Consider the following 19463-nt stretch of genomic DNA (forward strand, 5'->3'; position numbering starts at 1 on the left):
ATGAGGAGGCTCGAGCCATTCAGCTCACTATATGAGGAGGCTCGAGCCATTCAGCTCACTATATGAGGAGGCTCGAGCCATTCAGCTCACTATATGAGGAGGCTCGAGCCATTCAGCTCACTATATGAGGAGGCTCGAGACATTCAGCTCACTATATGAGGAGGCTCGAGACATTCAGCTCACTATATGAGGAGGCTCGAGCCATTCAGCTCACTATATGAGGAGGCTCGAGCCATTCAGCTCACTATATGAGGAGGCTCGAGACATTCAGCTCACTATATGAGGAGGCTCGAGACATTCTTCACTATATGAGGAGGCTCGAGACATTCTTCAGCAACTGGTGAGATCGTTCCCTCCCTCCCTCCCTCCCTCCCTCCCACTATGAGGAGGCTCGAGACATTCTTCAGCAACTGGTGAGATCGTTCCCTCCCTCCCTCCCTCCCTCCCACTATATGAGGAGGCTCGAGACATTCAGCTCACTATATGAGGAGGCTCGAGACATTCAGCTCACTATATGAGGAGGCTCGAGACATTCTTCACTATATGAGGAGGCTCGAGACATTCTTCAGCAACTGGTGAGATCGTTCCCTCCCTCCCTCCCTCCCTCCCACTATATGAGGAGGCTCGAGACATTCAGCTCACTATATGAGGAGGCTCGAGACATTCAGCTCACTATATGAGGAGGCTCGAGACATTCTTCACTATATGAGGAGGCTCGAGACATTCTTCACTATATGAGGAGGCTCGAGACATTCTTCACTATATGAGGAGGCTCGAGACATTCTTCACTATATGAGGAGGCTCGAGACATTCTTCAGCAACTGGTGAGATCGTTCGTATTTTATTTATTTATTTTGTCGTCCCGCGAGGATCAGCTTTTTTGTCCTAACTTTGGATTCAGCTGGATTACGTTCGCTACGGGGACTTACTATTTATTACTTTACTACTTCTACTTTACTTTGGAGGGAGTGTTACGTTCGGGAGGGAACTCTGTCACTTTGTTTGGAAACAAACAACCACAGAACTATACAAAACAATAAAGCGCGGGCGTGCGTGAGACACGAACACTCGGTTCATTCATTGAGTTAATTCAACTCGCTGTCTAACCTGTCTGTATAACTGTAATGTTGATTCCTTGATTTGAGATAAAAGGTTAACGTGAGCTTTGCTTCTGACTGTTTGCTGCTTGTTTATGTAGGCTGCTTCTTTACATTCCCCTTTATCAAGTTGTATCCTAAGAGGAGATCATTCACAACCCGTGATTTAAATAATAGTAGCAGTGATAGAAATATCTGACCGTTACAAGCTTGTAGATCTGCTATTTTCAGCATGCAACCGATTGTAAAATTACTTGTACTGGATCTCTTGTCCACTATTTTAGTCTAGTTTTTATTTGTTGACGAAATTGTCAGTATATTTAGTCATAGTTTTAGTCACCATGGCTTAGTTTATTTAGTTGTGGTCAGTGAAAAGAGGTAGTCGACGAATTTGTTTTTGTGTCATAGTATTATTATTATTATTAGTGTTTTTGTGTCATAGTATTAGTCGACGAAATCAACACGGTCTCAAAGCAAGGCCAAGGTACAGACAGCATTACGTCACCACGGTCTCAAAGCAAGGCCAAGGTACAGACAGCATTACGTCTCAAAGCAAGGCCAAGGTACAGACAGCATTACGTCACCACGTCTCAAAGCAAGGCCAAGGTACAGACAGCATTACGTCACCACGGTCTCAAAGCAAGGCCAAGGTACAGACAGCATTACGTCACCACGGTCTCAAAGCAAGGCCAGGGTACAGGCAGCATTACGTCACCACGGTCTCAAAGCAAGGCCAAGGTACAGACAGCATTACGTCACCACGGTCTCAAAGCAAGGCCAAGGTACAGACAGCATTACGTCACCACGTCTCAAAGCAAGGCCAAGGTACAGACAGCATTACATCAACACTGTCTCAAAGCAAGGCCAAGGTACAGACAGCATTACGTCACCACGGTCTCAAAGCAAGGCCAAGGTACAGACAGCATTACGTCACCACGGTCTCAAAGCAAGGCCAGGGTACAGACAGCATTACATCAACACGGTCTCAAAGCAAGGCCAAGGTACAGACAGCATTACGTCAACACGGTCTCAAAGCAAGGCCAAGGTACAGACAGCATTACGTCACCACGTCTCAAAGCAAGGCCAAGGTACAGACAGCATTACGTCACCACGTCTCAAAGCAAGGCCAAGGTACAGACAGCATTACGTCTCAAAGCAAGGCCAAGGTACAGACAGCATTACGTCACCACGTCTCAAAGCAAGGCCAAGGTACAGACAGCATTACGTCACCACGGTCTCAAAGCAAGGCCAAGGTACAGACAGCATTACGTCTCAAAGCAAGGCCAAGGTACAGACAGCATTACGTCACCACGGTCTCAAAGCAAGGCCAAGGTACAGACAGCATTACGTCACCACGGTCTCAAAGCAAGGCCAAGGTACAGACAGCATTACGTCTCAAAGCAAGGCCAAGGTACAGACAGCATTACGTCACCACGGTCTCAAAGCAAGGCCAAGGTACAGACAGCATTACGTCACCACGGTCTCAAAGCAAGGCCAAGGTACAGACAGCATTACGTCACCACGTCTCAAAGCAAGGCCAGGGTACAGACAGCATTACGTCAACACGGTCTCAAAGCAAGGCCAAGGTACAGACAGCATTACGTCTCAAAGCAAGGCCAAGGTACAGACAGCATTACGTCACCACGGTCTCAAAGCAAGGCCAAGGTACAGACAGCATTACGTCTCAAAGCAAGGCCAAGGTACAGACAGCATTACGTCACCACGGTCTCAAAGCAAGGCCAAGGTACAGACAGCATTACGTCACCACGGTCTCAAAGCAAGGCCAAGGTACAGACAGCATTACGTCACCACGGTCTCAAAGCAAGGCCAGGGTACAGGCAGCATTACGTCACCACGGTCTCAAAGCAAGGCCAAGGTACAGACAGCATTACGTCACCACGGTCTCAAAGCAAGGCCAAGGTACAGACAGCATTACGTCACCACGGTCTCAAAGCAAGGCCAAGGTACGGACAGCATTACGTCACCACGGTCTCAAAGCAAGGCCAAGGTACGGACAGCATTACGTCACCACGGTCTCAAAGCAAGGCCAGGGTACAGACAGCATTACGTCACCACGGTCTCAAAGCAAGGCCAAGGTACAGACAGCATTACGTCACCACGGTCTCAAAGCAAGGCCAGGGTACAGACAGCATTACGTCACCACGGTCTCAAAGCAAGGCCAAGGTACAGACAGCATTACGTCTCAAAGCAAGGCCAAGGTACAGACAGCATTACGTCACCACGGTCTCAAAGCAAGGCCAAGGTACAGACAGCATTACGTCACCACGGTCTCAAAGCAAGGCCAAGGTACAGACAGCATTACGTCACCACGGTCTCAAAGCAAGGCCAAGGTACAGACAGCATTACGTCACCACGGTCTCAAAGCAAGGCCAAGGTACAGACAGCATTACGTCACCACGGTCTCAAAGCAAGGCCAAGGTACAGACAGCATTACGTCAACACGGTCTCAAAGCAAGGCCAAGGTACAGACAGCATTACGTCAACACGGTCTCAAAGCAAGGCCAAGGTACAGACAGCATTACGTCAACACGGTCTCAAAGCAAGGCCAAGGTACAGACAGCATTACGTCACCACGGTCTCAAAGCAAGGCCAAGGTACAGACAGCATTACGTCTCAAAGCAAGGCCAAGGTACAGACAGCATTACGTCTCAAAGCAAGGCCAAGGTACAGACAGCATTACGTCAACACGGTCTCAAAGCAAGGCCAAGGTACAGACAGCATTACGTCAACACGGTCTCAAAGCAAGGCCAAGGTACAGACAGCATTACGTCAACACGGTCTCAAAGCAAGGCCAAGGTACAGACAGCATTACGTCAACACGGTCTCAAAGCAAGGCCAAGGTACAGACAGCATTACGTCACCACGTCTCAAAGCAAGGCCAAGGTACAGACAGCATTACGTCTCAAAGCAAGGCCAAGGTACAGACAGCATTACGTCTCAAAGCAAGGCCAAGGTACAGACAGCATTACGTCACCACCAACAAGTTGAGCAACAACAGACACCAGCTGGTCTGATGTCTGACAGAAACATCCACTAAGGTGTCATAACCATGGAATGAAATGAATGTAAAGTTTAATGATGTTGTTTAGGGTATTATCATCATTCAATGTAGGCGTATAACCAGAAAAGGTTTTTGCATTTCAAATTCTGGGGTGAGAATGAAGCATTATGGAATGGTTTTACGGTGGAGTTAAAAATATGTGCAAACATGAAAATGTTTAAACTTAAGCTCAAAGACATGATTTTAATGAGCTACAGGGATGAAGAAGATGTAGGATTTCACTAGGTGTGTGTGTGTGTGTGGGGGGGGGGGGGGGGTGTTTGTGTATATATGTAATATTCATTTGTATGCATAGATATCACAGATTTAGTTATTTAGTTAAGTATTGAAAAGATAATTGAATGATATTTAGTATGGATGGAAAGGGGGTGGGAGCAATAAGCTATGCTTCTTCTAAAGGGGGTGGGAGCAATAAGCTATGCTTCTTCTCAAGGGGGTGGGAGCAATAAGCTATGCTTCTTCTAAAGGGGGTGGGAGCAATAAGCTATGCTTCTTCTAAAGGGGGTGGGAGCAATAAGCTATGCTTCTTCTAAAGGGGGTGGGAGCAATAAGCTATGCTTCTTCTAAAGGGGGTGGGAGCAATAAGCTATGCTTCTTCTCACTCCTTAAAGGGGGTGGGAGCAATAAGCTATGCTTCTTCTAAAGGGGGTGGGAGCAATAAGCTATGCTTCTTCTCAAGGGGGTGGGAGCAATAAGCTATGCTTCTTCTCAAGGGGGTGGGAGCAATAAGCTATGCTTCTTCTAAAGGGGGTGGGAGCAATAAGCTATGCTTCTTCTAAAGGGGGTGGGAGCAATAAGCTATGCTTCTTCTCACTCCTTAAAGGGGGTGGGAGCAATAAGCTATGCTTCTTCTAAAGGGGGTGGGAGCAATAAGCTATGCTTCTTCTAAAGGGGGTGGGAGCAATAAGCTATGCTTCTTCTCACTCCTTTTGAAAGGGGGTGGGAGCAATAAGCTATGCTTCTTCTCAAGGGGGTGGGAGCAATAAGCTATGCTTCTTCTAAAGGGGGTGGGAGCAATAAGCTATGCTTCTTCTAAAGGGGGTGGGAGCAATAAGCTATGCTTCTTCTAAAGGGGGTGGGAGCAATAAGCTATGCTTCTTCTCACTCCTTTTGAATTTGATTTTTTTTATTATTTTGTACTGCTCGTTATTCTGACGTTTGTTTATATTGTTTTTAAAATTGCTTTATTCAAATAAACATTTCAATCCATTCTAAAACCAACGTCCGTGCTGTTCTACAATAGAGCCACCTACGTCTGTGCTGTTCTACAATAGAGCCACCTACGTCCGTGCTGTTCTACAATAGAGCCACCTACGTCTGTGCTGTTCTACAATAGAGCCACCTACGTCCGTGCCGTTCTACAATAGAGCCACCTACGTCCGTGCTGTTCTACAATAGAGCCACCTACGTCCGTGCTGTTCTACAATAGAGCCACCTACGTCCGTTCTGTTCTACAATAGAGCCACCTACGTCCGTTCTGTTCTACAATAGAGCCACCTACGTCTGTGCTGTTCTACAATAGAGCCACCTACGTCCGTGCTGTTCTACAATAGAGCCACCTACGTCCGTGCTGTTCTACAATAGAGCCACCTACGTCCGTGCTGTTCTACAATAGAGCCACCTACGTCCGTGCGGTTCTACAATAGAGCCACCTACGTCCGTGCTGTTCTACAATAGAGCCACCTACGTCCGTGCTGTTCTACAATAGAGCCACCTACGTCTGTGCTGTTCTACAATAGAGCCAACGTCCGTGCCGTTCTACAATAGAGCCACCTACGTCCGTGCCGTTCTACAATAGAGCCACCTACGTCCGTGCCGTTCTACAATAGAGCCACCTACGTCCGTGCTGTTCTACAATAGAGCCACCTACGTCCGTGCCGTTCTACAATAGAGCCACCTACGTCTGTGCTGTTCTACAATAGAGCCACCTACGTCTGTGCTGTTCTACAATAGAGCCACCTACGTCCGTGCTGTTCTACAATAGAGCCACCTACGTCTGTGCTGTTCTACAATAGAGCCAACGTCCGTGCCGTTCTACAATAGAGCCACCTACGTCCGTGCCGTTCTACAATAGAGCCACCTACGTCCGTGCCGTTCTACAATAGAGCCACCTACGTCCGTGCTGTTCTACAATAGAGCCACCTACGTCCGTGCCGTTCTACAATAGAGCCACCTACGTCCGTGCTGTTCTACAATAGAGCCACCTACGTCCGTGCCGTTCTACAATAGAGCCACCTACGTCTGTGCTGTTCTACAATAGAGCCACCTACGTCCGTGCTGTTCTACAATAGAGCCACCTACGTCCGTGCTGTTCTACAATAGAGCCACCTACGTCCGTGCTGTTCTACAATAGAGCCACCTACGTCCGTGCTGTTCTACAATAGAGCCACCTACGTCCTTGCTGTTCTACAATAGAGCCACCTACGTCCGTGCTGTTCTACAATAGAGCCACCTACGTCCGTGCTGTTCTACAATAGAGCCAACGTCCGTGCTGTTCTACAATAGAGCCACCTACGTCTGTGCTGTTCTACAATAGAGCCACCTACGTCCGTGCTGTTCTACAATAGAGCCACCTACGTCCGTGCTGTTCTACAATAGAGCCACCTACGTCCGTGCTGTTCTACAATAGAGCCACCTACGTCCGTGCTGTTCTACAATAGAGCCACCTACGTCCGTGCTGTTCTACAATAGAGCCACCTACGTCTGTGCTGTTCTACAATAACAACAAGATCTACAACGATCTCCGATTATCTGCCGATACGGATTCTGACCGATTCTGATATTAAACAGAGGACCACAATGGACACAAGCCTATAGACCCTATAGGGGCTGATTGGCCTGTTAAAAGTATTCAATCAATCAATAAATAGCATATTGTTGCTGTCGGGAGGAAACCTCATAACTCCATTTGAGGTTTTTTGGCATAAATCAGTGCTATTGAACCCTTTACGTCTGTGTGTTGTTTCGAACATATTGAACCAAAGGAAAGTAGTAAAAAGTGCTTTGGAAAAAACCTCTTAACTCCATTGGACCCTCAAACTGTCTGCTAAAGCAACTAACTCCACCACCTCTCCCCCTCTCAAACTGTCTGCTATAAAGCAACTAACTCCACCACCTCTCCCCCTCTCAAACTGTCTGCTATAAAGCAGCTAACTCCACCACCTCTCCCCCTCTCAAACTGTCTGCTATAAAGCAGCTAACTCCACCACCTCTCCCCCTCTCAAACTGTCTGCTATAAAGCAGCTAACTCCACCACCTCTCCCCCTCTCAAACTGTCTGCTATAAAGCAGCTAACTCCACCACCTCTCAAACTGTCTGCTATAAAGCAACTAACTCCATCACCTCTCCCCCTCTCAAACCGTCTGCTATAAAGCAGCTAACTCCACCACCTCTCCCCCTCTCAAACTGTCTGCTATAAAGCAGCTAACTCCACCACCTCTCCCCCTCTCAAACTGTCTGCTATAAAGCAGCCAACTCCACCACCTCTCCCCCTCTCAAACTGTCTGCTATAAAGCAGCCAACTCCACCACCTCTCCCCCTCTCAAACTGTCTGCTATAAAGCAGCTAACTCCACCACCTCTCCCCCTCTCAAACTGTCTGCTATAAAGCAGCTAACTCCACCACCTTTCCCCCTCTCAAACTGTCTGCTATAAAGCAGCTAACTCCACCACCTCTCCCCCTCTCAAACTGTCTGCTATAAAGCAACTAACTCCATCACCTCTCCCCCTCTCAAACCGTCTGCTATAAAGCAGCTAACTCCACCACCTCTCCCTCTCAAACTGTCTGCTATAAAGCAGCTAACTCCACCACCTCTCCCCCTCTCAAACTATCTGCTATAAAGCAGCCAACTCCACCACCTCTTCCCCTCTCAAACTGTCTGCTATAAAGCAGCTAACTCCACCACCTCTCCCCCTCTCATGGAAGTAATTGACAATATATAAAGGCACAACACCAACTCTGATGAGGCTGTATTGCTTTGTTTTAAAAATATACGGTTTTCTTAATTTCCTGAAAAACGTATATTGGAGTTATGAGGTTTCCTCCCGACAGCAGAGAGATACTCTTTTCCCAAGTGTCTGTTTTCACAACAAACTAAATGTAGATGTTATTTTATTTTTTGCTGGTGAAACCGATGAAATAATCTGTATTATTTTGAGGCCGTTCTGATATGAGTTTTATGGCTGATTCAGATTCCATCGTTCATCCCTAGTCAAAATAAAAAGGTTATAATAAGATAATAAAATGTTTCATTTTACACTCGAATTATTGTCCACCTGCTTTACTTGTACAAGAAATCTGCACAATTAGAGAATGTAGAAGAACTGTTATTTTGATCAACGTTTGCCTGTTATCTCTCCTAATGACGACCTTTGCTACATGTCTCTCACTGGGAAAGAATATATATTCAGGGGGGGGGTCCCTGGAACAGTCCCCATACTCTGACCCGAGTACCAAAACATCCCAAATACAAAAATCTACCCAAATAAATCATATGTGACCAAAGATATAAAAGAGGTAATAAATTAAAAAAAACAGCCTTCATAAACAAAGATCTCAGTGCACTGAAAGTAACAGAAAAAAAGCTAAAAAACAAAATGAGGCAGGCAAAATTGGCACATGGCCAGCGTCTAGAGAATGTGTTCAGGACTAATCATAAAAAGGTATGGGACACAATGGAATCTATGACAGGAATGTCAGCCCCAACCAAACCTATCACGACAGACAATGAACCTGGCCTTGCTGACGACCTAAACACTTTCTTTGCCAGATTCGAATCACTGGACAATTCTTATAAGTGCACTGATATACTTAAGGCTGTAACACCTGCCCCCTCAGACAGAATCATCATCACAGAAGAGGATGTCAGGAAAGTGTTTCAGTGTACTAACACGAGGAAAGTGTTCCAGTGTACTAACACGAGGAAAGCCAGTGGGCCGGATGAGTGCAGTGCCTTTCTCCTTAAGAATGTTGCATCCGAGTTGGCCCCAGTGTGGCAACCAATATTACAAACCTGTATGTAGACATACACACAATTCCTCTGTCTTGGAAAACCTCACACATAAAGCCATTACCCAAAATCCAATGTCCAAAAGAACATAAGGATTATAGACCCATAGCTCTCACTTCAGTGATTATGAAATCACTTGAAAGAATACGGTTACAACATCTTGTTAGTATAACCAAAGATAAATTCGACCCCTGTCAGTTTGCTTATAAAAAGGGTTGCGGCACAGAGGATGCGGTCGTCACACTGGTCCACCTAATTACGAAACACCTAGATAAGTCAAATAAGAATTATGCAAGGGTGCTGTTCTTAGACTTCTCTTCAGCTTTCAATACAATACAGTCTGACATACTAGTGTCAAAGATGGTACAGTTGGAACTGAATCCATACTTAATTCACTGGTATGCTTCCTTTCTTACTAACAGAGTACAGAGGGTGAAAGTGAACACAAGCCTCTCTTCAGCATTAACTACCAATGTTGGTGCTCCCCAGGGGTGTGTAAGCTCAGCTGTACTTTTCACCCTTTATACCAGACCTGGGCATTGTACGGCCCGCGGGCCAAATACGGCCCGCCGGTTGACTCTGACCGGCCCGCGAAAGATTACTTGATAATCAGAAAATAAAACATACTTTCTAATTACCTTATGGGTGGACTAAAACCGCATCGCTTTTATTTTGAAGCCCATGCATTCTCACAGTGCACACAATCTGCACGTCAACTGTGCACGTGAATTGCGTGTGATTGAGAACCTGTCTTCCTTCCTTTACCCCCCTCATATGCGAAAATGTCGGCTTTTTGGATTTATTGTTGACAACAACGTCGGTGAATGCAAATAGCCATGAAGCATGCAGCTCTCCAACACGGTAGGCATGCTTTGATTACCAAACTTCCTCGCAGGAGGACAAGTTAAAACCCATTATGCTTCATTGCTTTATTTAACCCACTCTAACGCGCCTCGCCAATAAAGTTAAGATGTTTTAAGATGCTGCATCGCAAGGCGTTGTTGCGCCCAGAATGTGGCATGCTTCTGAAGTTCAGAACGCTTGGGCGATGCGCCGTGAGCTTGTGGATCGGCACACTCGATCGACACCGTTGTACCACAAAGTAAATCTGGCAGAACGAACGTGCACACATCAACATACAGCGCCTGCCAGGCTGCCAAGTCTCAACAATACCATCACTGGTTGGCTTATTATTGTTTTCAGAACGTTGTTGTTTAATGGTTGTGAGACAACACTCACTGATAGTAAGCATGGGTTGTGAAAGTGACACCTCCAGTGTCCTCCGAATGGAACAGAGAGCTACCTCTAATGTTCTCATTGTTAAAAGAAAATGCTAGTATTTACAGGACTTGAAACTTAAACAAAAACATAGTTTTCAACTGGGAAATGAAACGTCTCAAGCCTGCAAGTAGAAAGTAAAAGAATCACACCCATATGAAGTGAGTGGCGCTCTTATTGTACATCATCATGATGTAAAATAGTCACTGCCTATAATTTGAGTCAAATGTTTCACATTTTGTTTACCATTGCTTTGCAAAACAATGCCATTTACTGCTTTTTATACAGAAATAAAATTGATATTATGCATAATTAAGTTCAGCCTTTTGGCCCGGCCCTCCAAAATATTTTCTGTTTCTCATTTGGCCCCTTGGGAAAAATAATTGCCCACCCCTGCTTTCTACTGACAGCTGTCATACTGAGGACAGTCTGTCTGATTGTCGCACCGACACACTAGATCAGTACATTCTAAAGTACTGAGGACAGTCTGTCTGATTGTCGCACCGACACACCAGATCAGTACATTCTAAAGTACTGAGGACAGTCTGTCTGATTGTCGCACCGACACACCAGATCAGTACATTCTAAAGTACTCAGATGATACAACTTTAATGTCTCTTCTAGATAGTTCCAGTGATCCTGGACTGCACCAACACAGAGTAAATAAAGTGGTTGAATGGAGTGATAACAACGCTCTCATCATTAACACAAAAAACACAGAAGAGATTATTTTTGGTGCACCTCTAGAGACACACAGATCCCCCATCACTATTCATAGTGAACAGATCAGCCAGGTATGTTCATATAAATATCTAGGAGTAGAAATAGATCACCTACTGTCGTGGAAAGATCAGACTGAATCAGTGTGTAAGAAAACAAAGCAAAGAATCTATTTCCTTCGCCGTTTAAGATCCTTTGGTGCTAGTAGACGGATTCTTCTTTTGTTTTTCACTTCTGTTATTATGAGTGTTCTTCAGTACTGTAGTACCACCTGGTATGGATGCTTGTCTGTAGCCTTAAAGTCACAGATGCTGCAACAACTAAACATTTGTGACCAGATTTGACTGAGAGACTGCCGTCGCGCAAATTACAGCTTTTCACCAGAGGAGAAAAACTTTAGTTTTTTTTTCAAAATGAGTTAATAGCACAGGCAGACTCTTCACATACTAGAGCATGTCTGAAATAAGTGTCAGAGCTGAAATAGACATGTAAATATGAAATAAATGCCCAAACATGTAGCTAGGTGTAATGTTAGAGACCACAGAAGACATGTAAATATGAAATAAATGCTTAAACATGTAGCTAGGTGTAATGTTAGAGACCACAGAAGTGAACCTTTCAAGCCTGTTTTCTCAACTCACTGTTTTCTGCAAGACATTACTCTATAAGCCATATCTCAAACTGGTGGGTCAAACTGAACAACCAATGTCAATTTGAAGCTATGATTACCTGCTTTCATATGACATGAAAAAACGAAAATTAAAAAAAATCCAATGGCAGTCCCTCAGTCAAATTTAGTCACATTTGTTCAAAGATTGTTGGACAACCACTTCAGAGGCTCTATACATCCACGTATGATAACAGCATCCTAAGGTTAGCAAGGAATATCACCTCTAATACTAGCCATGTGTTGTATGGAGAGTACAGGTTGCTGCCTTCAGGAAGGAGATCTGGTGTTCCAGCATACAATAAGGTCAGACTGAAGGTCTTTTGTCCATCAATCAACTCTGAGGCTTAATCAGGATTTTGGCCAGAACTAGACTGAGCTGTGGACATTGCTTTCTGCCCTTATGTTCTCTATGTATGTAACTGTATTTTATTTATTTTTGTTTTGTCCTGTGTTATGTCAAATGTGTATATGTATTGCATACAAGGCCGCTGGGTCGCAAAACGAATTTCAGTGCGAACTGACAATAAAGCAATATATCATATATCATATCATCCAGTTGACCCTATAGGCTGAAGGAATGCAACGGTCTGACCCGACACTGCAGCAAATCACCCAAAAACAGCCCATCTACAACTAAAGCATAATAACTGACTAAGTGTAGATCAGAGATCCATCTGCATCTATGGAGGGAAAAGGGGGTGCAATAAGTGGTTACTCAACAGAAATAAAGTACTCGTATCGGTACTCGGTATCGGCGAGTACTAAAAATTAAGTACTTGTACTCGTACTCGGTCTGAAAAAAAATGGTATCAGGACAACTCTAGAACTAGTGTGGTTACCCATAGATATTAAAACAACTCTAGAACTAGTGTGGTTACCCATAGATATTAAAACAACTCTAGAACTAGTGTGGTTACCCATAGATATTAAAACAACTCTAGAACTAGTGTGGTTACCCATAGATATTAAAACAACTCTAGAACTAGTGTGGTTACCCATAGATATTAAAACAACTCTAGAACTAGTGTGGTTACCCATAGATATTAAAACAACTCTAGAACTAGTGTGGTTACCCATAGATATTAAAACAACTCTAGAACTAGTGTGGTTACCCATAGATATTAAAACAACTCTAGAACTAGTGTGGTTACCCATAGATATTAAAACAACTCTAGAACTAGTGTGGTTACCCATAGATATTAAAACAACTCTAGAACTAGTGTGGTTACCCATAGATATTAAAACAACTCTAGAACTAGTGTGGTTACCCATAGATATTAAAACAACTCTAGAACTAGTGTGGTTACCCATAGATATTAAAACAACTCTAGAACTAGTGTGGTTACCCATAGATATTAAAACAACTCTAGAACTAGTGTGGTTACCCATAGATATTAAAACAACTCTAGAACTAGTGTGGTTACCCATAGATATTAAAACAACTCTAGAACTAGTGTGGTTACCCATAGATATTAAAACAACTCTAGAACTAGTGTGGTTACCCATAGATATTAAAACAAATAGATGCCTCATTGGCCCCTGCAGTTGCTTGGAGCGATCTCATTGGCCGCTGCAGATCGTTGGAGCCATCTCATTGGCCGCTGCAGTTGGTTGTAGCGATGTGTGTTGAAGGAGGGGCGGAACAATCTACACTGTGGGGAGGAAGTACGCCGGAAGTGTGGAAGGCTACGTTACGTCACGCTGCCACTCGAGTCACAGCAGTTATTACTTATCAGACCCCAACAGCTCTGTGACGCACGCTCATGCTTCCTTCCGCGGGAGGGCGGGGCATCGCAAGGAATCTGGGGAAAGTTTTGCCCTCCCTTTGAGCACATATACGCTCCAGAGGCGGAGAGGGGCGTCTAACTTTATACCTGTTACTCTCCTCCTCCACCACCTGTCTATAGTTAAAGGTGTGGTTACCTGTTCCTCTCCTCCTCCACCACCTGTCTATAGTTAAAGGTGTGGTTACCTGTTCCTCTCCTCCACCACCACCTGTCTATAGTTAAAGGTGTGGTTACCTGTTCCTCTCCTCCTCCACCACCACCTGTCTATAGTTAAAGGTGTGGTTACCTGTTCTTCTCCTCCTCCACCACCTGTCTATAGTTAAAGGTGTGGTTACCTGTTCCTCTCCTCCTCCACCACCTGTCTATAGTTAAAGGTGTGGTTACCTGTTCCTCTCCTCCTCCACCACCTGTATATAGTTAGAACTAGTGCGGTAACTAGTACTAGTTAAAGGTGTGGTTACCTGTTCCTCTCCTCCTCCACCACCTGTATATAGTTAGAACTAGTGTGGTAACTAGTACTAGTTAAAGGTGTGGTTACCTGTTCCTCTCCTCCTCCACCCGTCTATAGTTAGAACTAGTGTGGTAACTAGTACTAGTTAACTAGCCGTTAACTAGTGTGGTTACCTGTTCCTCCTCCACCTGTCTATAATTAAAGGTGTGGTAACTAGTACTAGTTAAAGGTGTGGTTACCTGTTCCCTGGACCTCTTCTCCTCCTCCACCTGTCTCTGGAGGATCTCCGCCCTCTCCTCCGCCTCGTCCGCCTGCTGCTGAAGCACTTTGATCTTCCTCTTCACCGCCTCGATGCTGTTGACTCCGGCCATGTTGGGTTGGTTGTGTGTGTGTTGAGAGAGAGGGACGAATGCTCCAAACACGCTCCGCTTGATCAGCGAGGTAGGTCGCTTCTGGAGAGAGAGAGAGAGAGAGACAGAGAGACAGAGACAGAATAAAGCAGTGATTGCCAAAGTGGGGGACCCCCAGGGGTCCTTGAGGGAGTTCCAGGGGGTCCCCAGCAAAATGATAGTTTGGAACCAAATGGACCCTTATGGGTCTGTAACAAATGTACAAATTTACACTCTGAATTAAATTAACATTGATTTTACAATATAAATGGGGGTCCCAGAGATAGAAATGCCATTAAATGGGGGGTCCGTAGACTAATGCATGTCAAACTGGGGGGGTCCGGGTTGAGAATCACTGCTAGAGCTGTAGAAATCTCTTATGGGGGTCCCTGGCATATATTGTCTAATGGGGGTCAATGTGGGGGTCCTTCACATGAACACGTTTGTGACCAACTGGAAGAAAGAAAGGACTGAAAAGTATCACAAGTAATTCAGAAATACTGTTTCAAAGTCTGGAATAAAAACGTGCTCGAGTACAAAAGGTATTAAAGTGCTAAGTTATGCATAATGTCTAAAATGTGGAAGTGTAGATCTATGTTGTGAGCTTGTAGATCAGCTATTATATCAAATAGCCAACGTTTAGATAGGTCTGAATGAAGTGGTAACACATTTAGGCCTGACGTCGAAATAAAATAAAAAAAGTCTTCTAAATCAAGTTTTCTGAAATACCCTATGTTTCTATGTCAGTGGTTCTCAATATTTCATGTCAAGGACCCCCAAAAATATCTGTATTTGGCCACCGAACCCCCCCATCTGAAAATATGTAGTTCCAGGGACCCCCCCAGAAGCAAAGATTTGAGTTAAAAACGTGAAAAAATATATATATATTCAAAGATTTGAGGCACGTTTTCACGATTTTTCAATAATAGCAGATCTACAAGCTCGTAGCGCGGCACTGAGTGCCACGCTACGAGCTTGTAGGTCTGCTATTTTTTTAAAATACAAATCTACAAAGTAACAAAGTGTTCAAATAAAAAAAAAGAATGTCTGATGTAATGAAATCACACCCAGGTGAACAGGGTGAACATAGCAACCATGCTCATTTTTTCTGCACAGACTAACAACTGGCTTTGTTATGTAATGAAATCACACCCGGGTGAACAGGGTGAACATAGCAACCATGCTCATTTTTTCTGCACAACAAAGCCAGTTGTAGGAGTGGTTTACACCACTCAAAAATAAAGTACAATATGTAGATCCGAGGTGTAGTGGAGTAGAAGTTAAAGTATTGGAAATTAAGTAAAGTACAAATGCCTCAAAATTACTTATATTTATTTGATATGGACATAATTGCACAATTGGTAGATGCGTTGCTTACAGACAGCATTGGTTTCCAAAGGGGTCCTTGAGGGAGTTCAATGGGGGTCCCCAGCTAAATGATAGTTAGGAACCAAATGGACCCTTATGGGTCTGTAACTCCGACAGTGTACAAATGGAGCCGTTATTGATTTTACAATATAAATTGGGGGTCTCAGAGATAGGTGGTTCGGGTCATCTGGTTAGGATGCCTCTCGGGCGTCTCCCTATAGGGAGGTCCTCGAGGCACGTCCCACTGGGAGGAGACCCCGGGGCAGACCAAGGACCACGTCCCACTGGGAGGAGACCCCGGGGCAGACCAAGGACCACGTCCCACTGGGAGGAGACCCCGGGGCAGACCAAGGATCACGTCCCACTGGGAGGAGACCCCGGGGCAGACCAAGGACCACGTCCCACTGGGAGGAGACCCCTGGGGCAGACCAAGGATCACGTCCCACTGGGAGGAGACCCCTGGGGCAGACCAAGGATCACGTCCCACTGGGAGGAGACCCCGGGGCAGACCAAGGACCACGTCCCACTGGGAGGAGACCCCGGGGCAGACCAAGGACCACGTCCCACTGGGAGGAGACCCCGGGGCAGACCAAGGATAACGTCCCACTGGGAGGAGACCCCGGGACAGACCAAGGACCACGTCCCACTGGGAGGAGACCACGGGGCAGACCAAGGATCACGTCCCACTGGGAGGAGACCCCGGGGCAGACCAAGGACCACGTCCCACTGGGAGGAGACCCCGGTGCAGACCAAGGATCACGTCCCACTGGGAGGAGACCCCGGGGCAGACCAAGGATCACGTCCCACTGGGAGGAGACCCCGGGGCAGACCAAGGACCACGTCCCACTGGGAGGAGACCCCGGGGCAGACCAAGGATCACGTCCCACTGGGAGGAGACCCCGGGGCAGACCAAGGATCACGTCCCACTGGGAGGAGACCCCGGGGCAGACCAAGGATCACGTCCCACTGGGAGGAGACCCCGGGGCAGACCAAGGATCACTTCCCACTGGGAGGAGACCCCGGGGCAGACCAAGGATCACGTCCCACTGGGAGGACGTGAACCAAGGCACAGTTGGAGGAAACACATCGACTCGCTGGCCTTGGAACGCCTCGGGATTCCCCAGGAGGAAGTCACTAATGTTGCTCTGGAGTCTGGAGGAGCTCTCTAGTGGAGCTGTTGCCCCCGCGACCCGACTACGGATAAGCGGTTGAAGATGGATGGATTAAATGGGGTGTTGCATGTCAAACTGGGGGGGGGGGGGGGCCTTGCAATTAAAAATGGTTGAAAATCACTGCTAGAGCTGTACAACTTCTTATGGGGGGGGGGGTCTTTGGCATTTATTTTCAAATGGGGGAAGGGGGGGGGGTCCGCAGGCTAATGAGTGTCATTCTGGGGGTCCTCGACAGGAAAACGTTTGAGAAGCATTGACCTAAAGGAGTGCTGCAAGTGAAAACAACGCCCTACTAGTGTCACCCAACCCAGCCTCAACCCAACTACACTCTGACTAACTTAGAGACGGAAGAAAACAGCAGATCTAAGATCTTACAGTTGTCACTGTACTGTACTGTACTGTACTGTAAAGATCGGCTATTTTCGCCGCCCCGAATCTTATGTCATGTTGTGTTATGTCGCCCATTTTCGGGCCAAATCAAATCCCAGACGTTCACTACTAGCTAGTCATCACATGCCCAGCCAGAGACACAACCGGAGTCTGGACTGGTTGGTAAATAGTTGCTAATCTCAAACTTTAGTGTAAAAACAAAAACAAAAAAACATCATGAATTGATGTATGTATTTCTAGGAGTTTCTTACCTGCGAGTCGTTTTGTTTGACGGTCGACGCGTTGCTTCTTCTCAGACAGGGAGAAGTTACTCACCCAGACAGCAAGTTGGTCCAGTTAGCTTCGAGGCTAACGCTAAGCTAACTGACTCACTACTGCTGCTAGCCGAGGCTAAAGCTAAGCTAATACAAGTGAATAGTGGTGATGTGAAGTGGAGGTTTGGTGTGAGTTTATGGAGTTCTCCAGGCAGCGAGGAGGACTGAAGGGTGTTTTTAGGTGGTGGTCGTTTGAGACAGACAGGACAGAACAAACTATATACGGCCTCTCCCTCTTCTCGTCTTCCTCTTCCTCTTCTTCTCTCTGACTGACTGAAGTCTTCTTCCTCTGTCTGAACACAGCGGGTTGCCACAGTCTGGGAGGGAAGTAAGCGACCAGGCCTTAGAGTATGGACCAGGCTAGCCCGTCTCCGGACCCCCCGGGTTGAGCTCCTTTGGACCATACGGGTTAGGGGTCCAAAGGAGCTCAACCCGGGGGGTCCGGAGACGGGCTAGGACCAGGCCAGCAGGGTCCAGGAAAACATGAACAAGCCCCAAAATACATATTATTCAGAAATAAAATGCTGCTATTTGTCCAAAACCGCAAAAACAAATAAAATGCTGCTATTTGTCCAAAATGAACTGCAAAAAATAATAAAATGCTGCTATTTGTCCAAAAGTAACTGCAAAAAAGTAACTAATTATTATTATTTTTTAAATCTTTATACCCTGCATGTATGACATGTATTAACGATGCAATGTGACTTTTGATTGATTGATTGATTGAAGTATTTATTAACAGTTTGCAGAATTACAGTACATTTCAAGCACAAACTCAATACAAAGGCTGTTAACTGTGAGTGGACGACCCAATTAAGCATTACGCTTGTTTACAAGAGGGTCCACCATGTTCAATTCATCAAAACATTTAGAGACGTACAAATAGACACTTCTATATAGACAAAACAGAACAGGAATTCATCATAATGGAGGGAAAGGGGGGGGGGGGGGGGGGGGGGCGGTGGGGGGATCAGATTTTACGGGGGCCAGTTTCGAATTGCAGCCATCCGTAGGTGCCCTTTGAGAGCGGTTTTGAAGGAGTCAAGGGATTTGCATGTCTTAATGACTGTTGGTAGGGCGTTCCACATTTTGGTGGCATAGGAGCGAAAAGAATTTAGACCCTTGTTTGTGCCGACACAGCTGTTTACCCTCCAACTGTATATTCATTTTCAACTGTTTTTATTGTAGCCTATTTAGATTTTTGACACTTGCTTCTTTGACTACCATCATACAAATATATATATTTATTTATTTTAGAAAGTACAGAATTAAAATGTAATGTGATATATATGTACTTACTGACAGTGGTTTGTGAGATCAGCTACAGGGTTAGGTTTCTGGTTTAAGGACTTCAGTGTTTTGTACCAAACTATTGTATGAGTACCGAACAAAGAATGTTTGCTTTCGCCATCTTTGTTGAAGAAGAGTCTGGGCAATTAAGTTTTAGTCTTAAAAAATGTCTCAATCTTATATTTAGTTTTAGTCCGGCTTAATCTAGTTGTATACCTCTGAGGTCAACTTTTTGTTTTAGTCCGGCTTAATCTAGTTGTATACCCTAATTAAAATGTAATGTGATATATGAACAGAGTTGTACTTACTGACAGTGGTTTGTGAGATCAGCTACAGGGTTAGGGTTAGGGTTAGGGCTAACCCTAACCCAGTGGTTTGTGAGATCAGCTACAGACAGACACTCTAAAGGGTTAGGGTTAGGGTTAGGGTTTACCCCTAACCCTAACC

At 45.5% G+C, this 19463-nt stretch overlaps 1 protein-coding gene across 2 annotated transcripts in view; it reads right to left on the bottom strand.

Moving 5' to 3' along the window:
• LOC306924825 (uncharacterized protein) overlaps window positions 1–18041 on the bottom strand; it is an 87997-nt gene extending 69956 nt beyond the window's left edge. The window contains exons 1-2 of one of the 2 annotated variants that reach the window (XM_079503478.1): window positions 17664–18041; window positions 14333–14545 (exon numbers count right to left, since the gene is read on the bottom strand). In XM_079503478.1, coding sequence (XP_079359604.1) covers window positions 14333–14464 — 132 coding nt within the window. In that variant the 5' untranslated portion in view covers window positions 14465–14545; window positions 17664–18041. The remainder of the gene's footprint in view (window positions 1–14332; window positions 14546–17663) is intronic. The other variant, XM_079503477.1, reaches the window with a different exon arrangement.
• Window positions 18042–19463: the final 1422 nt, after the last annotated feature.

This window comes from Electrona antarctica (assembly GCF_951216825.1).
Source record: "Electrona antarctica genome assembly, chromosome: 6".
Lineage (NCBI taxonomy): Eukaryota > Metazoa > Chordata > Actinopteri > Myctophiformes > Myctophidae > Electrona > Electrona antarctica.